Raw genomic sequence first — 26,417 nt, forward strand, 5'->3', positions numbered from 1 at the left:
GCCATTTTCCATAGTTTTCTTGATGATAATAATAACCAAAATCATTATGAAGGAAAACCATGGAAAATGTCTAGATATCAGCTCTTAAATTAAACTCTCATGAGGTATTTTTGTTGTTATCATTATATTTGTCCAAAAAAATGTACCTTAAATTGTACCAGGCATTAAAATGAACAATACATTGAAGAAAACATGGGTGGTCTAATATTTTTTCCATGACTGTACATTTAGTGTGACAATGCAAAACAGAATAGAATAGGTTTTGATTTTAAGCTCATACTTTTTAGCTTCCCTGCTAACATGTTTTTTAGGGAGATGCATAAATGCTTTATCCAGCTCACCAGCCACTTTAGTTCATTTTAAAGCAATATTACATGCCTAAATTGGACCAGAGCAGCTTCAGATAACCAGCTTGATTAGCTGCCTGTCTGAACCGGTGCCTGTGGAAACCTGTTTTGCCATAATGGTCTGAGAGACCTTTTAAATCCTCTAGGGGATCTGGAGCTTGAAAGAAGATGTTGATAAGAGAGCTGAGGAAAGAAGGATGTGGTGATGGGAAGGAGAAGGCAGGAAAAGGGATGTTAATGAGGAAGGAAGAAATAATAGGTGAAAAGAAGGCAGTAAAATGAGGGAGAGAGAGAGAGAGAATAAGGCTGTGTTGTTTGTGTGGTGCTGTGGGAGTGACAGACAGAGAGACAGAGACAGGTGTAGTCTAACACACCGTTGCCAGAGTTGTTGCTGGGTGAACAGTTTTTCTGCTTGGTCGCCTGTCGACACTCTTTCATCCAGGGGAAGATCTGCTTGGCCATGGTCGGGTTGGGGGGCAGTGAGGAGGAGGAGGACGATGTGGAGGATGATGTGGAGGAAGAGGAATTCGATGACTTATTGGGGCCTGATTTAGAGACCGAGGAGGCCCCAGCACTGCCCCCCGGCTGCTGAGCCCCAGTATTGCCGTTGCTGGGGTTGGGGGGCAGTGGAGGGGACACCTGGGAGCCTGGGTGGTGCTCAGGCGGCAGACTGGGCCGCATGCAGCTGCCATTCAGCTCCTTGGTCTTGGCTAGCTGCTGCTGCTGGTGGCCACTGTTACTGCCCAGTGACTGTAAAGAGCAGGCTGAGCGCTGGTACGAATCCACGTCCAGATGGGTCGCTGACTGGAAGGCCGGCTGGTGGTGGGACACTGGGACCGGTGCATCGTAGCCCCCGAAGCCGTTGGCGGCTGCCGCGGCTGCCGCTGCCGCCCCCTGCACCTGGTAGGACGAATAGCCACCAAAGAGCGCAGAGGAGTTGTCGTAGTATGTTGTCTTCTGCATTTCCGAGAGAAGTGGCGGCGGCGTCTTCTTCTTCTTGTGCTCCGGTCCTTGTTGAGAGCCACTGCCGGAAGACCATTTGGTACCGGGGGTCACGTGACGGTGTCTCTCCAACGGTCTCCTGCAATCTGACCTAAAAGGTTAGGAGAGGCAGAATGAAGAAATAAGAGAGATAAATCCATCTTCCTCCCATGAAAGGCACCATGACATGAATAGAAACCACTGCTTTTCTTTCCTCACCCCCCTTGTACCCTCCCCCACCCTGCTGCGCCCAGTGCACAGCCTGCAGATGCTCTTTACACACACACAGACACGCAAACATGCATATAATAATGCTACATTTCCATAGAAATATTACGTTAATTCACAGTAAAGTAATACAAGTTATCATTATTTTTCTATTATTATTATTATTATTATTATTATTATTATTAGGTTATTATTATTATTATTATTAATAATTTAATTGTATTGTGGTGATGGTTGTAGAATTAGTTTTTGTTATTATTCTTACTCTTGTTTTGTTTTATAGCAATTTATCTACAATGACCATGACAATGCTTCATTGAATTTCAGAATAAAATCAAAAAGAAATCTGTTTTTATTATTGTTTTAAACATAACTATGTCATCCTTTTCCATTCATTCGATAGGTTTAATTAATTTTAATAGCCTATAGAATTATGATGTTGTTTTTTTAAATAATAATAAAGCACTACCCCACCATGTCTGCTGTTTTTCGAGCTGAACGTGACATTTTGTTGTGTAATGGCGTCAGTGAATGTGGCCTGTATATATTTCCCTCCTTGACTGATGTAGGTAGCCTATTTCTGTCAACCTCTGCCTTCCACATATGATTTACTGTATTCCGTCTGCTCGGCTGTTACCTCACTCAGGAGTGTATACATGATCATTGCTGTTGAATAACAAGCTACTCTTGGACACAGTAGGGTTTTTACAGTGTAAATGAAACATGGTACGTTATAGGACGTAATTGTGATTTTTAGAATTAAAACGAAGTAAAACGTAGCCCTTTAATGATGCAAAAAAATGCAAATTCAAATATCTCTGCTTTAGAATCTCTGGGATATTTCTTTTTTTCTTTTTTCTTTTTTTTTTTAGCAAATCTGAGTTATCAGGGTAGATCATTTCCATATTATTCTATTTGGTTAATATGCCGAGGCTATGCAATTAAAATAAAAATGAAAAAATAAAACAAATGAACAAAATACTTGGACTTGGGGACAAAAGAGGCCAACAATAGATAGATGGATAGTGGGGAAAAAACAAAGAAACCCCGGAAGAAGCTTCACAAGTCAGTGATTCATTAGGGTCGAGTGCTCTATCACGGCCGCGGGAAAAACAGAGGAAGAAAAAAAAAAACAGCAGAGAGAGAGAGAGGGCCCCCATAGACTCCCTCCATCAGCTCACTGCTGGGGTGGGCCTTTGGCCGCGAGAGGCCGGCGCGTCAGGCGCGACAGAGCACCTGGCATTCATTTCTCCTCTGGAGATAAAATGTTTAACGGAGAGGAGCGGAGATGAAGCGGCCATCTGACACTCTGAGCCTCTGTCTGATAGCTCTGCCGTTATTTGGCTACATCTCCTGCAACACCAGCCACCTAAAATCTTTTTTAAACATTAAAGCTATTTACGCGTTTCATTGTGAACGAAAATAGAGGGGAAAACAACAACAAAATAGGCCCAAACAACAATTGTCCTGAGATGTCACACCTAGCGACAAAAGGAGACGAAATAAAACTGAAAAAGAAAAAAATCTTGAATTATGTTGTCTACTTGTATGGTATAATTAATGTAGCCTGGGCTTCAGAATTTTTTATTATTATATGTTTTTATGTTAATAATATTTATTTATTTAGGCATAGGCCCTATAGATGATTTCCACAATTATTAAAAGATAGAATAGAATTAAAACCATAACAACAGGACGTGATCCCTAAACAAAAACTCCTATTGCGAACAGAATTAGGTTATATATAGGCTATGCTACATGTAGGCTAGTAATATATATATATATTATAGGCCTAGTAATATATAGGCTATTACTATTATTCTTTTTGTGATTAGACAGTCCAGCCCTACTCCAGCTCTCAGCACGTTACACATGTCAGCCATTTATCTTTCTAGTAGACAAGCTGGAATCCTAATTATTTACTCTGAGGAATAGTCCCAAGCAGAGAGAGGAAGAGAGGGAGAGAGAGGCCGTGGCAGTGAGTGTAGGAGGAATACGTTATTAAATCATATCGCTGTATCGCCATTAAACGGGACACGTAATGTCTCTGCCCCTTGCTTGTAGGGCTACAGCTTAATACAATCACCAACTTTACTAGACGCCTCCCTGAATAATCCACTTACACTGACAGAGAAACAGCCACCCAAACAAAAACAACAGAGAGAGAGAGAGAGAGAGAGAGAGAGAGAGAGAGAGAGAGAGATGGAGAGGTCGGCCACTGGTGTCCAGTGTCTGTGTTTTATCCTGGGATATAAAATTACAAATGGCGCCTGCCATGAGAAGAGCTATGCAGGCAGGGAGACAGAGAGAGAATGCATTAACTTGGGCAATCCACGTATTCCTTATCCCATTAACACACACACACACACACACACACACACACACACACACACACACACACACATACAGAGAGAGAGAGAGCGAGGGGCCAATTACATGGAGCCGAGCCCATAAACAATAAAAGATTGGCCAGATCAGAGTTATTGTTGCCATATTCATGGCCTCGATTTAGGCTGAAATCAACAAACAGTGAAGCTCAAATGTGTGAGTAAAATTAGGCCCAATAGCATTTAAACATTTAAGTGTGAAATAATAATTCAGATATTAGCACAAATAATAAAAAAAGGAGGCCCATGGGAAGAAAGTAGGTAACCACCAGGGAGATCATCCATAAGAGAAAAATGGTCGGCCATTGCTTTGTAAATAAATAGCTATATGTGAGGAAGAGGCATGGACAGAATAGGAGAAGAAACGAGAGGGTGAAGAAGAGAAAGAAAGGGGACAGAGATGGAAGGCCGAGAGGAGAAGGGGGGCTGCTTGCGGCGGGTAGCTACGGCAGCTTAAAGCATTGTGAACTCTTCTTGAACCGGGATTGAAGTCATACGGGCCATAAATCACCGAGCCAGCCACTCCGCCGTTCACAAACACTCTGCAGCCTATTTCTGGTGTGTTGTTTGAGCTCGTGCATTACCGACTGGCCTGCCTGCCGGTGGTGATGCTCCTTACCTTCTTTAGCACCGGCGGTCCCGGTCCAGTCCGGTACGGACCCAGCAACACCGCATCACAGATTAGTCCTCACGCACATTCACTAGGCAATCAATAACAATAATAAATAAATAAATAACAAATCCGCCCGCTCTTTCTTCCGTTTTCTTTCTTCTCTCCGCTAACCCGTTGCTCCTCCGGTGCTGTCTGAGACTGGAGCTCGCGACCACCACCACAACACCTCCACGAGCCAACAGCAGCGGCGGCGGCGGCGGACCGGGCTGCGCGTGGGCGGCGAACCGGACACCGTGTGGCATGAACGGCTGAGCTAGACGGACTCAAGACGTCACTGGGGGGGCTCGATACCCGGGCAGAATTACCGGACGGGCTCAGTGTGTATATAGGCTCGGCTACAGGCAGGCAAGCTAGCGCACGAGCTGAACGAGCTTACCGGGAGCCTGCCTGCTCGCGCCCCCCACCCCCAACCCGCCCTCCACCCTCCGCCCCAGCACCAGCACCAGCGCTGCCTGCACCGCCGCTGCCTGATAACAATGGCCTCAAATTTCTTGCTTTTTCCAAGCTGGTGTCGCTCAGTCAGACAGCCTCCGAGGAGCAGCTCCGCCGCGCAATGTCACCCCATCGCATGTTCCTCTTTTTATTCCTCTTCCCGTCTGCCCAGGTCTCCTGCCTCTCTCCCCCCGTGTCTTCCTCTCTGTCTTGGCTCTGTGTTCCCGCCTCGCTTCGCTCTCTTGGAAGGCTGTAAAGTGTTATTCCAAACGGCCAGCAGCAGCAGCAGCAGTAGCAGCAGCGGGAGCCTATAGTAGGCCTGGGAGTAATTGTGGAGGTCGTATCCCGGTATGTGTTCTCATTATGTTGTTGACAACAAGTCCGGCTATCAGGAACAACACTCACGGGGGTGTAACGGAGGAAATAGCGGGGCTTGACTCACGGACGCGTTGATTCCCCATCAAACACCTCAGCGTCACTCACAGATTATGCAAATGTTAGTGGCTCAAACAGAAACACGCATGCTACAAACAGGCATGGAGGCTATACTGTTGAGGTGGCGCCATTAGTTCACAATTAAGTATAGGCCTATCAACATGGTCTATAACATACAACCCACAACTGACTCTTTTCAAGAGTTAAACTTTGGCGTAACTTTTACATCATACAAGAACAGGTTGTTGGGTCTCCTGTGTGTAGTCTATCTCTTTCATTTCTAATTATAGTGGGCCACAGACATCTGATATTAGCTCTATAGCCCAGATGTGGGTAACTGCAGCCTATTTGTTTACTATGATATTTCGTTTTGGCCTGTGTGGAAAGGAGCAGAAGAACTAGAATTAGCCTAAGTTTCATTTTCTTAGTACCGTTTAGATTATATTAAATTTGTTTAAATTACAGGTATAAGATCCATCTTCTGTGCAGTCCAGAAGAATGTGTCCACAGACACTGTATGTGACCTGATCTGGCAACATTATTAAGATTATTACTTTTGATTTTGTACCCCCCACCCCCAAAAAACAAACAAAAACAAAACTCAAGCAAACAGCTGAAAGCACCATTCAGCACTCATTTCCCACCCATAATGCTAACATATCAAATATATTCCCAATGGCTGATATAACAGCCTGTTTATATTTTTTTCATATTTTATGTATCTTCATGATACCATTTCTGTACATGTTACTGTGCATTACATCTAAAAGAGCCAGACCTATACGTTTAGTGAATGAATGGAGAGTACAAATTTACCACTCACTTATCATTCATCTGTTTTGTGGAGATTTTGGTGAATTAATTGGATCATCTATGTGGCAGCATGATCTTTCCCCTCTCTCCCTGAATTTCCCAGAAAGGTGATTTTACTATTATAATATAATCTTTTTAAAGAGCCACTCCTGCAGCTCTCCCTGAAACTAGATACATAGTTAAGATCTCAACACCTTGTCTCCCCCTGCTGCCACTATAGCAAAGAAAATGGTAAATAAACAAGGCAGAGAGGGAACTGACACAAAAGGTACAACACTAATAATAAACATATAATATGTGACATCAGCAGCTGTAAGGACACTGCATGGCTATTGAATGAAAACTTGGTTTCTCCACTCCCAGGTCTTTTTAAAAGAAGAAAACACAGAGACAGGAACTAAGTGCAACAACATTTGCAGAAAGAGGTGAAGTAGGCTGAAAGAAAAGAGAGGGAAAAAAGCAAGAGTGACAACAAAACCCAGAAGGAAAGAGACACTGAGAGGTGAGACCAAAATGGAAATGAAAATATAAAGGTGTCTTAATATGTTTTCATACCCCCCCCCCCCCCCCCCCCCCCCCCCCCCCCACACACACACACACACACACATACATCTTCAAACACACACTCCCTCTCTCTCTCTGTCTCTGGAGCTCTCTCTCCCATTCCCTCTATTTTTATTATTCAGGACGCTACCCCTGTCGTTTATGGCTACGTAAGATTTATGAGTTTTCTCGCGCCCAGCAGCGTGTGAGTGTGAGTGTGTGTGTGTGTGTGTGTGTGTGTGTGTGTGTGTGTGTGTGTGTGTGTGTGTGTGTGTGTGTGTAAACAGCCCAACTTTAAAACAGATAGCAGTAGCTGTGGGCTGCTGAAATGAGAGGATGAGCTCCGTGTAGGTGGAAGGTGGGAGCCTGAAATGTGTCTGTCTGCAACTTTTCCTTCCAACCATCTTTTGTGCGGGCTGAAGGGAACTGCTGCTCAAACATTAACCAAAAAAACCACCCTGCATCAGCTATTTTTGTCTCTTTGTTTCTTTTTCTCTCTCCATTGAGCAACAGTGTGGGAAGAGGCGTGCATGTGGAGAAATAAGCAGAGCGGATTACATGTGTGTATTGACTTGTAAAAGCACGCCGGTGCTTGTGAAGGATTCCACTTGTTCGTTATTTTTCCCCGGATGGCAGACGAGCATCGACGGGCTCAGTGTTCCACATTGAGTCACGGATATTGGGTTTCACAACTGAAACTCTCTGCCGTGCACAGCCATGGAAATCCTCTTTCCATTTTTTTTTTTTACCCCCGAAGGATTTGAGAAATGTAGGCCACGGAGGATGACACATTTCCTCTGACGGATGGATTTAAAATTATTTTTTACGCTTTTACTGTGTCGCAAATATGTTGCTGTAAATGCAAAATGAAGGATGAATAATAATTGTTTGTAATGTTTTTTCTTTCTAAGGTCTAAATGAAAACATCTGTTATTGTGCAATAGGCCTAGCCTACTATGATTACTACTGCTATAGTGTAGGGTCATTACGTACTGTTTTAATAACTGTCTTATCAAATGATGATGCTATGTCTCCTGCTGCGGCTCTAACCCTTCACACCTCTGGATTATATTACATTAGCTCGTGTCATTACATTATATTACACCACACACACACAAACACACGCACACACATGCACAGAAGATTGTACATGCACTCTGCAGCTTTCTATAAAATTCAGTCGAAATTTTTTTAAGGAAAGCTCATTATTCAAAATAAATGTATTAATCACCAGCATGTTTCTACTCTCTGTCCACCAGGTATATGCGTCCACATTATGTTTGCAGCTAATACTGCCAAATTATTATGACAATAATAATATTAATAATAAAACAAGGTATGTATTATCATGATTAGCCGAAAACCTGGCGCATTAAGGGATTACATTTTTTTTAAAATACTATTTTCCTTTTAATTTTTTTAGGCCTATATAATATATGATTTAAATTATTTACCATATAAGCACATAGTTAGCAAGAGTTAAATTACATGTTTTTAAACATATTATCCATCCATATATTCTTTCTATCATATTTGCGTTTCTCACACACATAAATATAATACATAAAACAACAGGACTCACCGAAAGATTTCCTCTTATTTTCTGATGTTTTGATGAAAGAAAACGGCTTCCAGAAAGCTCCTAAGAACTGCAGAATAAAGAGGGGAAAGGGGGAGAGAAGGGGAGATAGAGGGAGGAAAGAAGAGATAGAGATATGCAATCAGAAAGGTCTTGCTAAAATCCGATACAGAGCACAGACCTATTGTCGTCTAATCGAACGGCAGGGACAGGAAGCAGCGCTGACAGGTACTGCTGACCTGAAATTGTCCCTGCTGAAATCCAGGAATAAAAGCAATAAGAGCAGAGAAGGGAATGAAGGCTAGGTGGGAGTGATTTGACATATTATTGATTCTGCTTATCATATTACACATCCCTTTATATTCATCGTGTTTAAAAACGCTGGAAATATCTTAATGGGGTTGACTGCTGTGGGGAAAGTCCTCAATATCTGATGAGGAAAAATGTCGCTCCTTCCATCAGTAATGCAGATAAAAGTCACAATGGAGAGAGGGAAAGAATCGGAAAATATGCTAAAATTATACGTTGTAATTTAAAAACAATATAGTGTAAAAATGTTATGAAATAGTGAGCTAAATGTGTATTTTAAACAATAAATTGCCTGCACATAAATCGCTGCATTAATACTTCAAAAAATACAGAAATATGATGTTTTTCAAAATAAAAGCCCGACAAACTAACTATATTTGAGTAATTTAGTGGAATAAAAAGCCTTGGAGCTAACAGAAAACCCAGGACAAGACTCTTTTTGAAAAAAAAAAGCCCCACAAACTAACTACATTTCAATCATTTAGTGGAATAAAAGCCTGAGAGCTAACAGCAATCCAATGACAACACTCTTTTTCTAAATAAAATACAGTCAATAGCCTATCTAGAACAGAAAATATTTCACATCGAGGAACATGCAAAGGGCGCGTCTAAATTAGCCTATTTTTTGTTTTAATGTAAGTGACCGTAAGAAATAAAATAAATCAAATCATGTTGTTAAAACACTAAAGTTAAAACATATGAGCTCTTTGCATTATTGCAGAAGAAATCAGAAATATTCAGAATAAGGGTGACTTATAAAAAACGTCCGAAATGTTGCAAAACAGAAAAAAAGGAGCATTTGAAGAGTTTCCCAGCGGCTCTGCGTCCATGCAGAGAGCATCATTGAGAAAGAGAGAAAACACACGTCCCGGTTATCCTTCTGCAGGAGATATACATCCATCCACTGCTGCGTGCGGTGGGAAACATTCTTTAAGGTGTAATGTATAATTATATAATAGCATCCACGACCGCAGGATGAAAAGCGCTGTCCGTGTTGTTGCATAGCGGCTGATATATTTTATTAAAGTGTTGGGGAAAAAAATCTGTGGGCCGCGCTGCCTCTGTTTCTGCTCCTGACAGCTTCCCCCAAACACATAAATCAAAAGCAAGGATCCCCCGACCTCCCCGTACCAGCCTACACCACCACCACTACTCCTACTACTATAAACTTATTTATTGTTTCCGTCCATGCACTCACGCGCATCTCTGGCTGCTGTCCATTCCCATGCCGGGGTTTTCCTCCTCGTGTCCCCCCCTCAGCCCCGCGGGTTAGTCGGAAATTTGGAGCGACGGAGCAGGAGTGGACTAGTCTAAAGTTGCCCTGGAAGTGATGCAGGGGCCGACTAGCTTAGCCAGCTAGCCCTATAGGTCGAGACAAAGGGAGGAGGCCGCCTCCAGAGCCCCAGAACAGCTGATGAGCCAAATTTTTTAGTAGAAGAGGAGGCTGAGGGGGAGAGGAGGACTTTCAGATGGAATCCTGGATCAGCATCCTGAATCTAAATTAATTACAATGTAGATGTTTTTTCTCTCAAGTAAAAAAAAAAGTTTGAAATGAATGACGGAGCAATGGCAGAAACAGGCAACGGTGCGTCATTGGAAATAGTGCATATTATGAGTGAAAAGCAGGTTTAAACTCATAGGGCGTGCATGGATTGAATAAAATCTAATCGAAGTGAATTCACAAATTGCAAATAAAGTTTGTGATACTGGAACGTGAGTATGTTACTGCTGATGTGTTGCTTCTCACTGCTGGAGCTTCATTTTAAAGTCTCACATGACCTGAACAAACGTTATCACTACTCTCTGCTCTTATCTCTGCCTGGTCTGGTGGTGCTGTCACCAGCCTGCCTCAGCCCTCTCTCTCTCTCTTTCTCTGACACACACACGGGCACGCACACACACACTCTTTGTCAGAACAGCTTTACACCTACACACATACTTACTATGTTTATCAGAGTCTGTATGCTGGATAACAATAAACAGCTGTGGTGTTTCCAGCTTGATCTAAAAGTTTTATGCTAAACTTTTCTTCACGCTTATACGTCTTTGACCTTACTGCCACCTGAAACACAAAGGACAACTGCACCACATCACAAGTTCAGCCCTTTTAGTATTTTAAAACTAGTACGGATGTTGTGGTATTAACACAGGAGCTGAAAGCCCCCACCAAAGCACTCACAGAGTGATATATTGGTGCACAGCTCTCTAAAAGTGACCTTTGACCTGGAGAAGCAATAGCTCAGTTCTTTAATGATCAACCCACAGGCAAGGTGCTGCACAATCCCATTTTCATGTACTATTATATGCTTTAATCATTAAACCTGTAACCTTTTAACTTGGACAGGATTTACAGAGGCGAGATATTAACTTTTAATCCAAAGTAGTGAGGAGATCTTGGCCCAGTGCAGATATGAAAGCAGGACAACTTACTGTAAATTAGTTCATTTTTGTTTAACTGATTAGACTAAGCTGGACCTCTGAAGCCAGTTGCAGTAGCTAGAAGAGAAAAATACTCATGCCCTGGCCTTAAACAACCTATCTGTTGGGAACCCCCGCCCCCCATGCGTATCCGATTTCTGCCTTAACATCATTTACTATGACGTGTGGGCTTCTGGCAACTTCTCAAATGATCTCTGTGCTTAGAATTGTTTTAAAGTTGGAAGGACTTATCATGTTTCTTCTTTGCCCAGAAGCTGAACTCCAAAAATATAGACTGCAGTCTCTGTGTCACTTCAGTGGCATAAAAAATAAGCAAAAAAATAAGAAACAAATCAATTAAGAGCAAATGTGCTTTTTTTAGAGATTGGTTCCAATAAGCAAACTTCTGCACATTAAAACTTGTGTAATTCTCCACAGGATTTACAAGGACGAGATATTAACTTTTAAACCAAAGTAGTGAGGAGATCTTGGCCCAACGCAGATATGAACTGTAGGCAGACTTTGTGAATTGTAAATTAGTTCATTCTTGTTTAACCCTCCTGTTATGTTGCGGGTCATATTGACCCATTTCAAAGTTTTTTAAAGTTTTACATTACAAGTATTTTTTCATAAAACGAAAAAAAAATGTTAATATATATATTTATATATATATATATATATATATATATATATATAAATCAACGTGATATAAAACCATTTTATATGTAGGCCTTTCCAATGTATATAAAAAAGTTTTAACATGCATTTTTTGATCTCTGAGAGGTAAAGAACACCATTGCACTAAATATTGATTGAAATGGTTCGTAATGGAGCTATTATTGAAATATAATATATATATATATATATATATATATATATATTTATTGAGATTTTTTTTCAGACTTTTTTTTCTTTATTTTGGATAGTTAAACATGCCCAGGGGTCAAAGTGACCCACAAACAATGTTGCTGTTCCTGAGATACAAACATAACAGGAGGGTTAACTGATTAGACTAAGATGAACCTCTGAAGTCAGTTGCAGTAGCTGAAAGAGAAAAATACTAATGCCCTGGCCTTAAACAACCTACACAAGAGAATTACACAAGTTTAAATGTGCTAATAATGTGCAAAGGTTTGGAACCAATTGTGTCTAAAAAGCACATTTGCTCATAACAAACAACACAAGAGTGTACTTCGGGTGGGAAATTCACAAGCACTTTATCCCCTGCAGTTTTTTCCTCTGTCACTACCTTGGTTTATTCCCAAGTTGACCTTTTAGGCACTGGAGCACCCATCACCATCACCCTTTTCCTACCCGAGAGATCAGTCAATATCCATCACTACATTTTTCATCAAGTCCATTTGAAGCTTTCCTTGAAGTGTAATGAGGTTGAACAGCCATGCAGCATCATCACCGACACCACTGACAGCCGCACCAAATGGGCAAGCAACAACAAACCTGTACTGCAACACATGTCATCTCCTCCCCTCCTGCTTAGGGCAGATGACACGCAATTTTCAACACCGGAGAAGATAATCACTACTGAGTCACACTGAGAGGGAGAGACACTATATATGTTCTCAGAGGGGTAAAGGGCTTTCAGTCTGTTGTCCATCCACAAACCTAAAACTAGAGGTGGGGGGGAAAAATCGATACAGCATAGTATCGCGATATTTTGCATGGCAATATTATATCGATTATTGGCCACCAAGTGTCGATATTTAGCCTTCCTGTGGTCAGTATTTTCGCCATTTTTGTGGCCGTAGCGAGCTCACTTTTATGAATGTACTGGAGATACTGGTATCATATGAAACTAAAAGATCTAATGAATCTATAGGCACCATGTATCAGGATATAACGCTGCAAAGTTCGGCTTTTTTATGTTTCATTCAAAAGAATTCGGAGCAGTGAAGTTTAAAGTTGAGGAAAGTTTGAGAAAATGCTGCAGTTGTTGTCGTCCATACATGTTTGATATCAGTTCAGTTCAGTTTGACTGAATACTTTGATGGTCAGTCTGTGGGTTTGACTCATTGTGGAGAATGAATAGACTGAGAATTTTCTCTTATTTGACAAAACAATTCTTGATTGACTTTAATTTTTTGGACACAAAATAAAGTAAAACCGTTAAATCGCAATATATTGTATCGCAATACTCACCATATCTCAAAATGCTTAAAATCGCAATAACGTGACTCAAGTATCGGGACAATAATCGTATCAGGGGTCTCTGCTGATTCGCACCTTTATTTATAACCAACTCAAATCAATCAACTTCTATGCACTAACAACTTAGTTACTTAGCTTTGAAGAGTATCAGCCAATCTTCCCATTATTAACTGGCACTTCATTGTCTGCAGGATGTACCGAGATGCGCTCATGCCAGACAGATTCAGTACATATCGTAGGCTATTCATTTCACCACCAGTCTAAATTACATAATCTCCATATCTATCTGTGACAGTTGATGCATGTTCTTATTTTGGTGAACACATTCTTATTTCTCAGCTTGTGAAGTCTGAACAAATCTTCTACTTATTAACTCTGTTGCTTCTGGCTCTAGACACATAACTGAGGAATTACGCTCACCCAGTGTACAAAAGACCTTTTTACAATCCTGTTTAGACCACGGGCTTCTTCTGAAGCGGACAACTTATGTTCCCGATTCATGTTCTTTGAACATTTTTTCATCACATCCATCAGATAAACTACTAGAGCTGCTGCTTAGACTTCAGCGCATCATCGAAGTCTGCGAAGTAGTCTGAGGGGGACTTGGAAGCTAAAAAACATGTTCCTTAAAAATATTATTAATAAAAATACTTCTACCTATTTTTATGAATCTTAAACATGCAGAAAAGGTTTTGTGGGCTCAACCAAACCATTTTGCATTAAGTGAAATGTGACTAATGCTTAACTTTAAGACATTACTTTGAACAAAATCACTCACCAAATACATGCAACAGAAAAGTTGCATTATGTTATGCCAAATGGTCTTATATATAACACCTTACTATATCCCTTGAGGCAACATTTTAGCTCAGTGCCTATACTCAGCTCTTGCTGCAGGCAGGGTCACCCATCTCCCTGAAGGGCCTGCCTCTGTGTCACTAACAGTCGTGAACCAGAAACTCATGCCATCAGCGCCTTCCTTTGACAGAGAGTTAATCTTTATCAGAGATGCTAATCTTTAACCTCAAACTCAAAGAAAGCCCTGACGCCAGGATAGAGAGAGAGAGAGAGAGAGAGAGAGAGAGAGAGAGAGAGAGAGAGAGAGAGAGAGAGAGAGAGAGAGAGGATGAGTGTGTTTGGGGGTTTGGAGTAAGTGCGGGGGGTCAAATTGCCCTTTCTGCTCCTGGGCCATGAAAAGTGCCCAGCTCACCAAGTCTGTCAGGCATTGGAGGAACAGGGATGGATGTGACTGCTTGTGTGTGTGTGTGTGTGTGTGTGTGTGTGTGTGTGTGTGTGTGTGTGTGTGTGTGTGTGTGTGTGTGTGTACGTGCACTCAGAGGGGTAGATAGAAATCACAAAAGCAACGGTTTGTAGAGGGCAAGTTTCAATTCTGGCTATGAGCTCTGATGTGAAAATAAAGTTGAATTGAATGTGTGACAGTGTGCTGAAATGCTGAAGTGTTTCTGTGACTCTGACTTGGTGGTTTAAGTGTGTGATGTCCCAGCTCACAGTTGATTTTGCAGGCAGTCTGTGTCGAAAGCGCCAAAAAAGCTTCTCAGGACATTTCAAAGCTCCATCAATGTTTAGATTGATTTGATTTGATTAATATTAGTGACGTATTTGCTCTGCTCTATACACTGCAGCCCTATGCAAAGTTCCACAAGCTTCCTATTCTTTAGGATTATAGCAAGATTGTAGATTTGGGTGTACTCTGGAAGCTACCATATCCAACGACTGAACAATCTTTTTCAGGGGTTTTGTCACTGCTGTGTGACCAGTGGTGGAATGAAACAAAGTACATTTACTTAAGTACTGTACTTAACTACCATTTTGAGGTACTTGTACTTTACTTGAGTATTTCCATTTTATGTAACTTTATACTTCTTACTCCACAACGTTTAGCTGCCAGCCTTAGTTAATTTTCAGGTTGAGATTTAACATATAATAGAATTAAAGTAATTAGACATTTTATAATAAATTAAACCTCACAACAGTGTATTTAGCTGTTTAAATGAGCCCTGGCTTGAGAAAATGAAAACACTTCTTACATAAATGCATCAATACCAATAATCCAAGAATATATTTGGCATATATAAAACAATCTGAGTGGGTCCATTCTGCATAACAAGTACTTTTACTTTTGATACTTTAAGTACATTTTGATGCTGATACTTTTGTACTTTTACTTCAGTAAGTTCTAAATGCACAACTTTTACTTGTAGTGAAGTAATATCACAGTGTGTAGTAGAGTAGTAGTAGTAGAGTGTTAGTACTTTTACTTAAGTAAGGGATCTGAATACTGCTCCCACCAGTGTGTGTGACCACTGCTGGGATATTTAAGAACATACAGTCACTGTGGCTGCCTGTTACATCACTTCCTGTACTGGCGTGTCAGTGCTTGCAGTGACATTGGCACTCAGTGATATGTACCTGTAGTAATTTGTGGTTTGGCATCGCCTTAAAAATGGATTTTTCCTAACTTGTTATTATAGCTTTTGGGCCTCATTACGCTGAGTGTTGAACAATCTGCAGCAGTACAACAGGCCTGTATCCATTTCCTAACAACACACTCCTCTTATGACACCCGGATCAGAAAAAGAAGCCAGTGATTGTAATATAATCAGGCCACTTGGCTCCGGAGCAGAAAGGCCTGCTATTAAGCCTGTTACAGCAGGAGAAAGCGTCTGTATGGATCTGGGCCAGAGCTGTCAGCCTTTATACACTACGACAGTCACACAGGCCTGTTTGCCCCCACTATTTTACTCTGATGGCTGTTTTGCCCATAGTTTGTCAGTGATGTATGAAAAAATCAATTAAATCACAGCTGTGTTGGAGTTGCTGTGGGTTTTTCATGACTTTAAAGTCTCTGTGCCCGGAAGTGAGCAAAAACCACCAAGGTCAAACACGCTTCCAGGGGCCTGGCTATTATGATATTTTGATATGACACACATAGAGCAGGTATTTCTGATCCTTTTGGCCCCAGAAAATGCAGGAATGTCTCCTTGTTGGAATGTAACTAAGTACATTTACTCAAGTACTGTACTTAAGGATTTCCATTTTATGTAACTTTATACTTCTAGTCCACGACATTTAGAGGCTAATATTGTATTTTTTACTCCACTACATTCAGCTGACAGCTTTAGTTACTTTTCAGGTTGAGATTTAACATGAAAAACATGATCAATTTAAGGTCATGAGACATTATTTAAATTTAACCCCATAACAGTATAGATAGTTAAAGTGAGCCCTGGCTTAAGAAAACGAAAGCGCTTACATAAAAGCATCAGTACAAATAATGTAATGATATGTTTAGAATATATAAAACAATCTGAGTGGGTCCATTCTGCATAACGAGTACTTTTACTTTTGATACTTTAAGTACATTTTGATGCTGATACTTTTGTACTTTTACTTCAGTAAGTTTTAAATGCAGGACTTTTACTTAAGTAAGAGATCTGAATACTTCTTCAACCACTACTTGTGACTCCCAATCACTATGGCTTTGGTGTAGTGTGGACATGACTGTCTAACAGTTCAAACAAAGTGTTTTTCCTTCTCAGATTATTTTATCTGAATACTCTACATGGCCCAATGATATGAAATTATCTGTAATTTTACATTAAAGAATTCAAATAAACCAATACTTCATGAGAGAAATATTAACACCATCTTAACAAAATAGCCCAAGTCATTTTTCAGATTTTCTGGCGATTTTACCAGAAGTGGCCAACATCATGAGGGGAAGATTTAGGCAAAAAAAAAAAAGTTAAAAAATGACTTAGGCCATTATTTCATGGGAGGTGACTATATTTGTTTTTTCTTCTTCTTATCCTTCTGCGCCCTTGTGAGGCTCCCCATCAACGTTAAGAACGACTGGTAAAGAATTATAAAATAATAATTTTAGCTTCAAATTTACAATAAAAATTGGAAAACACATTGTGTTACAAATGATAGATTAAAGATGGACAACTTGTTGCATCTCCCAATGCTCCAATATCATTGGACCTTTTCACTACGTGGCAGTCCAAATGAGAAGGCTTTAATACCGTAGTTGCAATTTTTTTGTTTTGGTTGACGTTTTTTTGTACTCACTGCTAAACAAAGCTAAGGGTAATCTGTGTTGGACCATATCTTCAGAGAAAAATAATCACCCGATTTAGCTTAAAACAGTTCAGGAATCAATTAAATAATTTTCAAATCCCGGAATCTTAGATAAGAATCTGTGTTGCTCATGTTAGTTCTGATGTCCCTCTCACATTAAATGGCCCTGACACTAAGAGTAATCCAACACATTACTCAGAATGAGGGTGGATTTCATTATGGGGGAAAAAGTCCAGTTTATAATCATTTAAACTGAAGTAGCTGCACTTATAAAAATGCATTTATTTCTAACCACTTGGCTTTGCTTTTTCTTCGACCTGGTCAGAGGCATAAACATGTTTTCATAGAACCATTTGTGGATTTGTTATGTGTTGGGGGGCATGACAATTTGTGGATAAGAGAGAGGGAAGAATAAGAGGGAAAGAGAGGGAGGGTGGTTTCTTGAGTAAGCAATCTTTTCACACTATCATAAATCACAGCGTGGCTAATACGTATCTTCTTTACACCTAACCGTCAGGTCCCTGTTCACTGCGACTCATTCTGCCTGTGTCACGCGCGCGCGCACACACATTTTTCTGCCCAAATTGTACTTCATGCTCCAAGAAAACTTCTTTTTCTATGACGAGGGGGGGTGAGGGGGGGTGAGAGAGAGAGAGAGAGAGAGAGAGAGAGAGAGAGAGAGAGAGAGAGAGAGAGAGAGAGAGAGAGAGAGAGAGAGGGAAAGAGGTTTCTGTTACCTTGCCCCTATTCTAAGGCGTCTGTCCACACACACACACACACACACACACACACACACACACACACACACACACACACAAAAGAACCCTATGGCCAGCATAAGAGCTTGCACGCGGGCACACCCTACGGATGCCTCTGTGAGTGTGTGAGAGAGACCACGGTCACACAACAGATAATTAATGACATGTCTAACGGCGGAGCGCGTGGGATGGGGACGCCTCAGGAACACACACCGGGACACTGAGCGCGAGGCACCCCGGCAGACCTTACCTGCTCTCTCTTTCGGCGTGTCTGTCCTCCTGGATCTCCTCCCTGGATGCAGCAGTCTGTTTGGGACACGGTCGGAGACACCGGGTGGAGTAAAGGAGACCAGAGAATGTCTTCTTGGAAAACGTTGGACGTTGGACTTTTCGCTGTGCGTAATTACTAGCAGGCGGACAATTTCGCTTTTATCTAGTCCCAAATTGTATTAAAGCCGGCGTTTAAACCGCACTGTTGCTGTTATGATACTGGTATATCCATTAGGACGTCTCTATAACACAACGTAAAGGGGACGCCAAGCGTTTGCATGCCCGGTCATAAATCTTGAGTCGCCTCGCCATAAATCTCCAACAATCAAAGCCTACCTACAGCACACAGCTGCTCGGTCTGGAGCTCAAGGTCCTACTTTACCCTAAAAACACACGGCGTGCGCGCGCCTGCACCCCCCTCCAATATAGTGCCGCAAAATCCCCGTATAGCAGGCCGATGCTTTGCCTGAACATCACCACAACCATGCAGGGCTCGCCGCACACTTCTCCCCTGAAGCCCTGCTATCTTACACTGTGTAGACGTTTAGGGGTCCAGCCTGAGCTCTGCTGGACACACAGAGCACTGAGCGAGCCAGCCGTGTCCTCCGCCACTGCTTTTCCGGATTGAACGTGACGCCGTATTCCCCGGGCTGCCCTCCTCTGGCTCTACCTCTCTCAGCTTATTTCTTTCCTCTTCTTTATCCTTTTCTCCCTCAGCTCCAAAGCAGAGGGGCAGAGTCCTGTGCGTGCCCTTCAGGCTCCTCTTCCTCACGTTTCCTTCTTCCTCCTGCTATACCTTTTGCTTCAAGCACTAAAACGCACACTCGTGATGTTTTGGTTTAGACCTCCTTGCTGGCCAGTGTACTCTTGCGGACCAAAATATTGTCAGTCTAACTTCCCTTTCATTTCATCGCTTCAAGACAATCACAGATGAGCTGCTTCCCCGCTCTCTTTCCACCTCTCCACTGGTGTTTCTCCTCTGGTTTGTTCGTGCGTCCTGGCTCTCTTGGCGCAGGGGTTGGCGGATTGACACCGTGATGTGTTCCTGAACCAGGCTCTGGACTGACAGCTAGACAGGCCGCAAGAACCTAGGGGAGTTGGGACAGAGGGGGGAGGGGAAGGGGGTTCTGGTTCTTGTTCCTGTCCAATAGGGGAGTCTGGTTTAAGGTGCGCCAGGGGGTTAGCGGTGGTTCAGCGTGACCTGCCTGTCCATCCTGCCTGCGGAGGGCCAGATGTTGGTTATTACATGGCTTCAAACTGAGAGCGATCAGAGGAGAGGAAGAGGGAGAAAAGCTGGGGAGGAAGAGCTGACATTCCGCTGTGATTTGACCTGCGCGTCCACTCGGAGAACTCTTTCCGCCGTGTTTGGCATGTTTGCATATATACAGGCCTGTCCGTTCACAGCCGTGTCACTGGTACAGAAACGGTCAGAACGAAAGGTTTTCACTTGCAACTTCAGATTTATGAATATATTAAATGGACCTAACAATTTCTGTAACCGAATCATTCCCACAAGATGACTAAAACTAAACAGCCTAAAACCATTACACAGATGTCGTGGCAGCTGTTTGGCCTTGCAACCTCAGGAAGCACAATATTGGAAGAAAATACTTTTTTATAGCTATACATGATATGCGGATTTGAAATTATGAGCCGTTTTCCATTCACAGGTAGAATTCATGCACTTGTCTTTGCTCTCTCTCCCTCTCTCTTTCTTTCTCTCCCTCTCTGTATGTATTTGTGTTTTCTGCCCACACGTATAGACATGCCTTCACTATCACACACACACACACACACACACACACACACACACACACACACACACACACACACACACACACACACACACACGCCGAACGACGAGTGAGAGAGACAAAGCGAGAAAGAGGACGAAGAAAGAGAAAGGGAGAAGTTGAATTACACCCAGGCTAAGCAGTTATTTTTAGGTATTGTCCCGCTATGATAAAAGAAGGAAAGAAAGAAAGAGGACGGAGAGAGAGAGAGGCGGAAACAGCTCGTGCCCGGTCCCCTCCTCGTGCAAACATTTCCGTCCGAGCAGCTCGGTCTCTCTTATCGCTCTGTGCAGCCCCGGTGCAGCCCTGGTGGAGCTCCCGGGCTCTGGATACGGTTTCAGCCGCTCATTTTTCACGCGCTTTGAATCAATGCCCCCGCACAGCCGATTATAAATTAGCGCGAGGTTTTCTTATTGATTTATTTCCGAACGGGTAATCATGTCCGCGCGAGGGAAGAGCCCCGGAAGTTTCCTGGCGGTTTTTTTGGAGCACAAGACTGGATTTCTTCAGCCTCTGAGAGATAAGGACATGTAGGCTATACAGGTTCAACAATAGTAATACTAATAACCGTTATAATGTGAATAAACTATTGTTGTTATTTGGTTTCTGTTGGAGTAAATCATGGTTGCTTAAACACTCGGATTGATTTAAACACGTGTTTTGTTAACATTATTTTCCCCACACTTAAATCTTTGGCTCGTTAACGTCCAGCTGCAGATTTATGAGGCCGCGCGCCCCTCTGATTTATGTTTCAAGCTCAGCTCCATTCACGTTTTTAAACCGAGCTGGCTCAGGTAGTTTTTTGCCTTTTCAGTTCAATTCAGAAAAAAATAAAAAATAAATCTCTGTGTCTGGTAGCTATCTTTATATGTGTAAAACTTTAAAGTTAAATAATTAAACCCGCGGAACAGTCGGACAGTAAGCACGGGTTTTATAGATATCACATTAAATGTAGGCTAATTTAACTTGTTTTATAAATTGTGAAAAATAAATCTAGTGCGTTATAGGCGGATTAGTTTTCACTGTTAAATGCCTCTTTTCACTGCGCGAAACATTCGAAGAAAATCTTTTCCAAAGCAACTATTTTAAAAGATGGACACAAGAAAATACAAATCTTTAAATTAATCTCGCATAACCAGCTTCTCAGGAAACATCACCATGAGTTCACATGCTTATTTTTAACTGAGCCACAGAACAAACCCCTGCGCGCTGCTTTTACTTACTGTTTGTGATGCAGCCTAACGATCAAACTGAAGTTGATTTTGTTCTGTTTTTATGAAAAGCAAGTTTTGAAATTGGCCGAAGATTGGTTTATTTATTTATCTTTTATCATACATTAGGTGGGGTGTAACAATTGCCTGTTGTAATAGCAGAGGTTGTTTTTTTTAAAGACTTTTTGCATATTTACTGGAATTATCGCATGTCGCATTTAGACTTTTAAGTCTATGTGGTTTTTTTAATCGTTCTTATTTGTTCATGTATTTTTGCGTGGGAAAAGAACAGACAGGGGAGACAATATGGCTGCCAGTCCCAGTAGTGAGTGGGAAGATGCCCGTTATGTTAGCCCTTTCTGCGTGCCGTCAGACGCGTGGACGCAGCGACCTTGTCTTTGACCATATGCAATAAAAGCCACAGTTTCAGTGGATACAGATATGCGCATTTTGCATGCTTCAGTCATATGCACACAGTAAAGCACCGACGGGACTGACCACAGAGACACTGCTGCATGTTTAAATCAGCAGCAACATTTGGGGAAAAAGACGTTCTGTGTCTCATAATCACATATTTAGATATTTTAAATGCGCAAAACATTTGCTACATTGCGTGCAGTGGTTGAACGGTTTAGAGAAATGCAATGTAACATACACAAACCTATACATGTTCAGCTGCCTCTTTTATTCTCCTGGTGCCACAGTGAGCTGAGGATGCTGCTTTTGTCTTGTAGCAGCTTTGTGCGTAAACATTCATTCCAGACTCAAATGTTTGTGGCGTCACAATAAACTACCGGTTGTGTGAGGACACATGCATGCATCATATTTTTCATGCATGTGTTTTCACAGTATAAATAATAGTAGCAGCAGCAGTGTATTTAGCCTGAGAATGCAGCGAGGCCTCGTAGGAGCGGAGACCCCCTCCTGCAGTGGCAGCAGCAGCTATAATGGATAAGAGACAGGGAGTGATATCATTTCTCACCACCGTTTCAAATATTTGAACTATTTCAGCTGGGTTTGATGTGGAACTATCTCGCCAGACAAAACACACTTAGCAGTGGACACATGCCTGGGTAAGATAAGATAAACATCCCGCTTGCGCTGTCGTGCTCCTTCGCTGTGTGTGACTTAGGACTGTTTTAATGCAGCAGTGTCAGCAACTGCTGCTTCGGCTAATTTTTAACGTCAAGTGTGTTTCCCTCTTAACTAGGGCCATGCTCGCACTGTCTCCTGTGTGTTTGTCCGCAGCAGGCGCCGGGAATGACGTTTAGAAACGTATTTTCAACGCCTCCCTGTCTTCCAAATCAGACAAGAGGGCCGAGATACCCAGCAACATATTTAAATATATATGAAATCTCTCTCTCTCTCTACCACCCCCCCCCCCCCCCCCCCCCCCCCTCTCTCTCTCCGTCCACAGAAATGAGGCGGGATATTGTTTTTGACACGGCGGCGGGCAGCAGGAATACACATTTTGAAAAACGCTGCCTCTCGCTGCTATACTGCCATTATTATGGAATGGGAAGCCGCGCAGCCGCTCTAATTTGGTTACACTAAGGTTTACACTGATGGCCGAGGAGGGAGAGAGACACAGAGGGGAGAGAGGATGCGGAAGAGGCCATGCAGCCTCTAAAATGTAATTGTAAAGTGATTCCAGCTGCGCATCCATCCATCCATCCATCCATCCATCCATCCATCCATCCATCCATCACAGTCACATGAGATATCCTTCACCTCATTTGAAAATAATACAAATAAATAACTACGATTATTATCAATACTGTTGAATTAAAAATGCAAGCAAATGTGTGTATGTAATAAAAATACGTATTATGTGTTATTATAGACTGCCCCCTGTACTTATTGCATATATTACCAGCTGACTTCACACCAAAACAACACCACACAGCGCTATCTATCTATAGTGAGTTATGAAATGAACCATCCCACCCCTTCTCCCCCTCCACCCCCCACATGCTTCTCGCAATGGGAAGGGCTAAAACTATAGTAGCATAACCAAGTCACAATGTCTCATTGAGTCATTGCGTGGGTTTTCCATATAGCCATATGGAAGAATGTTAAATGCAACATATTTTGATATGAAATATATGTGAATATAAACATGGAGCATGAATGAGAAGGAAAAAAAACTCTCCAGTCCTGCATCTTATTTTCTTCGCCACATTGAAAGAAGTAGAAGGTCTGGTTCACAGTGAAGGCTTTGAGCAAAGGCAGAGACACTGAGTGCTGACATGAATAATGGCGCTCAGCTTCATTCCAGCAGGCATCCAAAGAAAATACAGTGGAAAAAATGCATGGAGAGAGAAAGTTGTAAAAAAAAAAAAAAAAATGAAGTCAGAGGCAGAGTGCAGTCTGGACATCTCTGAGGACAATTACTATAACGCTATACGGGTAGTTTTGGTGACAAATAAGGTCGATATAAATTCCAAAGCCAAGCTGGTTCTCTCTGGGCAGCTTCTGTCAGTGAAGGAGGCATTTTAATGATTGTTTTTCACTTCAAACCAGGGCCTATCGGCTAATTGTGCTTGAAGCTATATAAGAACTCGAACCGGCGTCTCTTAAATCTTCCTCTTGGCTCCCCTGGCTGAGCTACATGGATCCACTCACACTTCTTGGCTAGATAGATGCGATTTCCCTGGCCGGCAGGTCCTTTTTATGGGATTTCATGGCGGCCGAGGCGTGTCCGGTGTGCCAGATATAAACAAATCTCCCGTTAATTGGTCGCCGCAGTAATTCACGACCCGGAGCTATACAGCCAGCCACTGTCATACTGAGCAGGAAAAAAGGAAACCCTCGCAGTAATAATCAAGTGTAAACAGCGTGTGTGTGTGTGTGTGTGTGTGTGTGTGTGTGTGTCTGAGTGTGTGTGTATGTGTGTGTGTGTGTGTGTGTGTGTGTGTGAGAGAGAGAGAGAGAGAGAGAGAGAGGGAGAGCCCGGCAGTGGAAACAGAGCCGATCAGAAAGAGGAGCCCGCGGTGGCCATGGCGAGATCTCTTCCTCCTCTCCTTCTTCTTCTTCTTCTTCCTCGTTCCGGTGTATCATCGGTCCATCGACCGTCATTTTTCCCCACCGTCTTCCCACAGCGCGGAGGAAAACATGATTTATCGCGGGCAGCACCATAAACAACAGCACTCTCTCACAAACACACAATGGCAACCCGGCCGCACGCTGACACCCTGCCTCACTATAAATCAAGAGAAGTAGCTGGCTGGGAAAAAAGAGGAAGAGAGAGAGGAGAGAGGGAGAGAGAGAGGGATGGACAGAGAGTCAGGCAGATAGAGAGAGATGTAGAGGCAGACAGGAGGTGATGGGAGAAAGATGGAGAAGAATATCCAAGTGCTTCTTAAAATATACACCATCGGCTAATATTGCATTGCTCCTCTCTCTCTCTCTCCCTCCCTCTCTCTCTCTCTCTCTCTCCGGTTTACAGTGCTTGCTGCACCTATAAACAATGGCTGATGATGATGGGTGGGGATGATGTGTAAACAACACGACAGCAACATGCACGATGAGAAAACATGGCGAAAAATGGGTATTTTTGTGCATATTTACCACGATGTTAAAATAGCCTATGATTCAGTGAGAGTGATGCGGGCGAAGGCGGCGCAGCGGCGTAGAAGATGAGGAAGAAGAAGTGTGCGTTCCCCCCATGCAGTCCCCTTCCTTCCGCAATACTCACGGTGTCCACAACGACCCGCAAGACGCACACCCGTCCAAATTTGTTTTATTGCAGCCTCCTTCTCTCTTTTCTCTTCCTCTCTCTCTCTCTGTTGGCGTTTCTCAGTGTCTCCTCTTCTCCCCCCTCTCTCTCTCTCTCTCTCTCTCTCTTTTTTTTCTCTCTCTCCCCCCTCTCTCCACTGCTATAGGGGGGGCCTTGTTTTTTTTTTTTTTGAAAGGACAGTTGAATTTTCAACGTCAGACACACACACACTGGAGCAGCACCATGTCTTACCGTTATATTCCTGACGAATACATATCTATTCTGCAACCTCTGCATTAATTATTTAATGAATCACGTGATGGGTTGGTGGGTGTGGGGTGGGAGTGATGGAGAGGGGGGGTATCCGTGCGCCTATTCCGTTCGTGGGACCCATCCGGACCAGTGCATGCAAGCAGGGATGTGATGCAAGACTGTGACATAAAAAATGAATAAAAACAGTACGGGGACACTTGTGCTCACCTTTCAGTGGGACACAATAAGTCTGTGTGTGTGTGTGTGTGTGTGTGTGTGTGTGTGTGTGTGTGTGTGCTCTAACTGTAAGGTAAAGCAGGGTTTGTCTATGACAGACGCACAGAGAAACCGATAAAAGATGATTGTCACCGACTATGTTCGTTTTTAAAAAATGACTGCACGCCCCAGACTCTTTCTTCGTTATTCCTCACTGTCATCTCTTCCTCTGTGCGCCGTTAGTCGGCGGAACAAGGGGGATTCCTTATATTGTCCTGTCTTATATTTCAATGTAGCTGTTTCCAGAAATTTTTCGATGATGACGGAGCAAAGAAGAAGCATATTTTACCCGACACAGCAGAGTTTATTTTTCCTGTCTGGTGTCATGTTACTGCATCCACTCAACTAAATATTTTGGTGTCAGTGGAAACACATGACGCCCAAACTGTTTAATAATTACACATTCATGTTCCGCATAGAAATGTGAGAGGAAATGTTAAAAAATGACAAGGCCAAGCGTATCCTCCCCCTCTGCGTGATAAAATGCATCTGTATCAACTATTTTTATTCCTTTATTGTATGTTATTATAGTAAGTTTTTTTTTTCTGGCGCGCGCCGTAGGCCTAAATTAATTTACAAGAATTTATTTATTCAGATGAGTAGGAGAGTAACGGACAGAAGCGAGAGAATAGTTGGTGGATGAAGAAGCTGACAGAGAGAAGGAGAAAAAAATAAGGAGAGAGTGAGAAAAGGGAATGAGAGACAGACGAAGAAGAGACAAAACCCC

General features: G+C 42.4%; 1 protein-coding gene across 4 annotated transcripts in view; it reads right to left on the reverse strand.

Moving 5' to 3' along the window:
- Positions 1-26,417, reverse strand: part of hoxb3a (homeobox B3a) — a 66,872-nt gene that overhangs the window by 4,857 nt on the left and 35,598 nt on the right. For 2 of the 4 annotated variants that reach the window (XM_059347728.1, XM_059347726.1), the window contains exons 3-4: positions 8,422-8,488; positions 722-1,440 (exon numbers count right to left, since the gene is read on the reverse strand). In XM_059347728.1, the coding sequence (XP_059203711.1) occupies positions 722-1,310 (589 nt within the window). In that variant the 5' untranslated portion in view covers positions 1,311-1,440; positions 8,422-8,488. Of the gene's footprint in view, positions 1-721; positions 1,441-4,562; positions 4,647-8,421; positions 8,489-9,925; positions 9,967-26,417 lie in introns of those variants that run through there. The other 2 variants (XM_059347730.1, XM_059347729.1) reach the window with 2 other exon arrangements.

This window comes from Centropristis striata, chromosome 13 (genome assembly GCF_030273125.1).
Source record: "Centropristis striata isolate RG_2023a ecotype Rhode Island chromosome 13, C.striata_1.0, whole genome shotgun sequence".
Lineage (NCBI taxonomy): Eukaryota > Metazoa > Chordata > Actinopteri > Perciformes > Serranidae > Centropristis > Centropristis striata.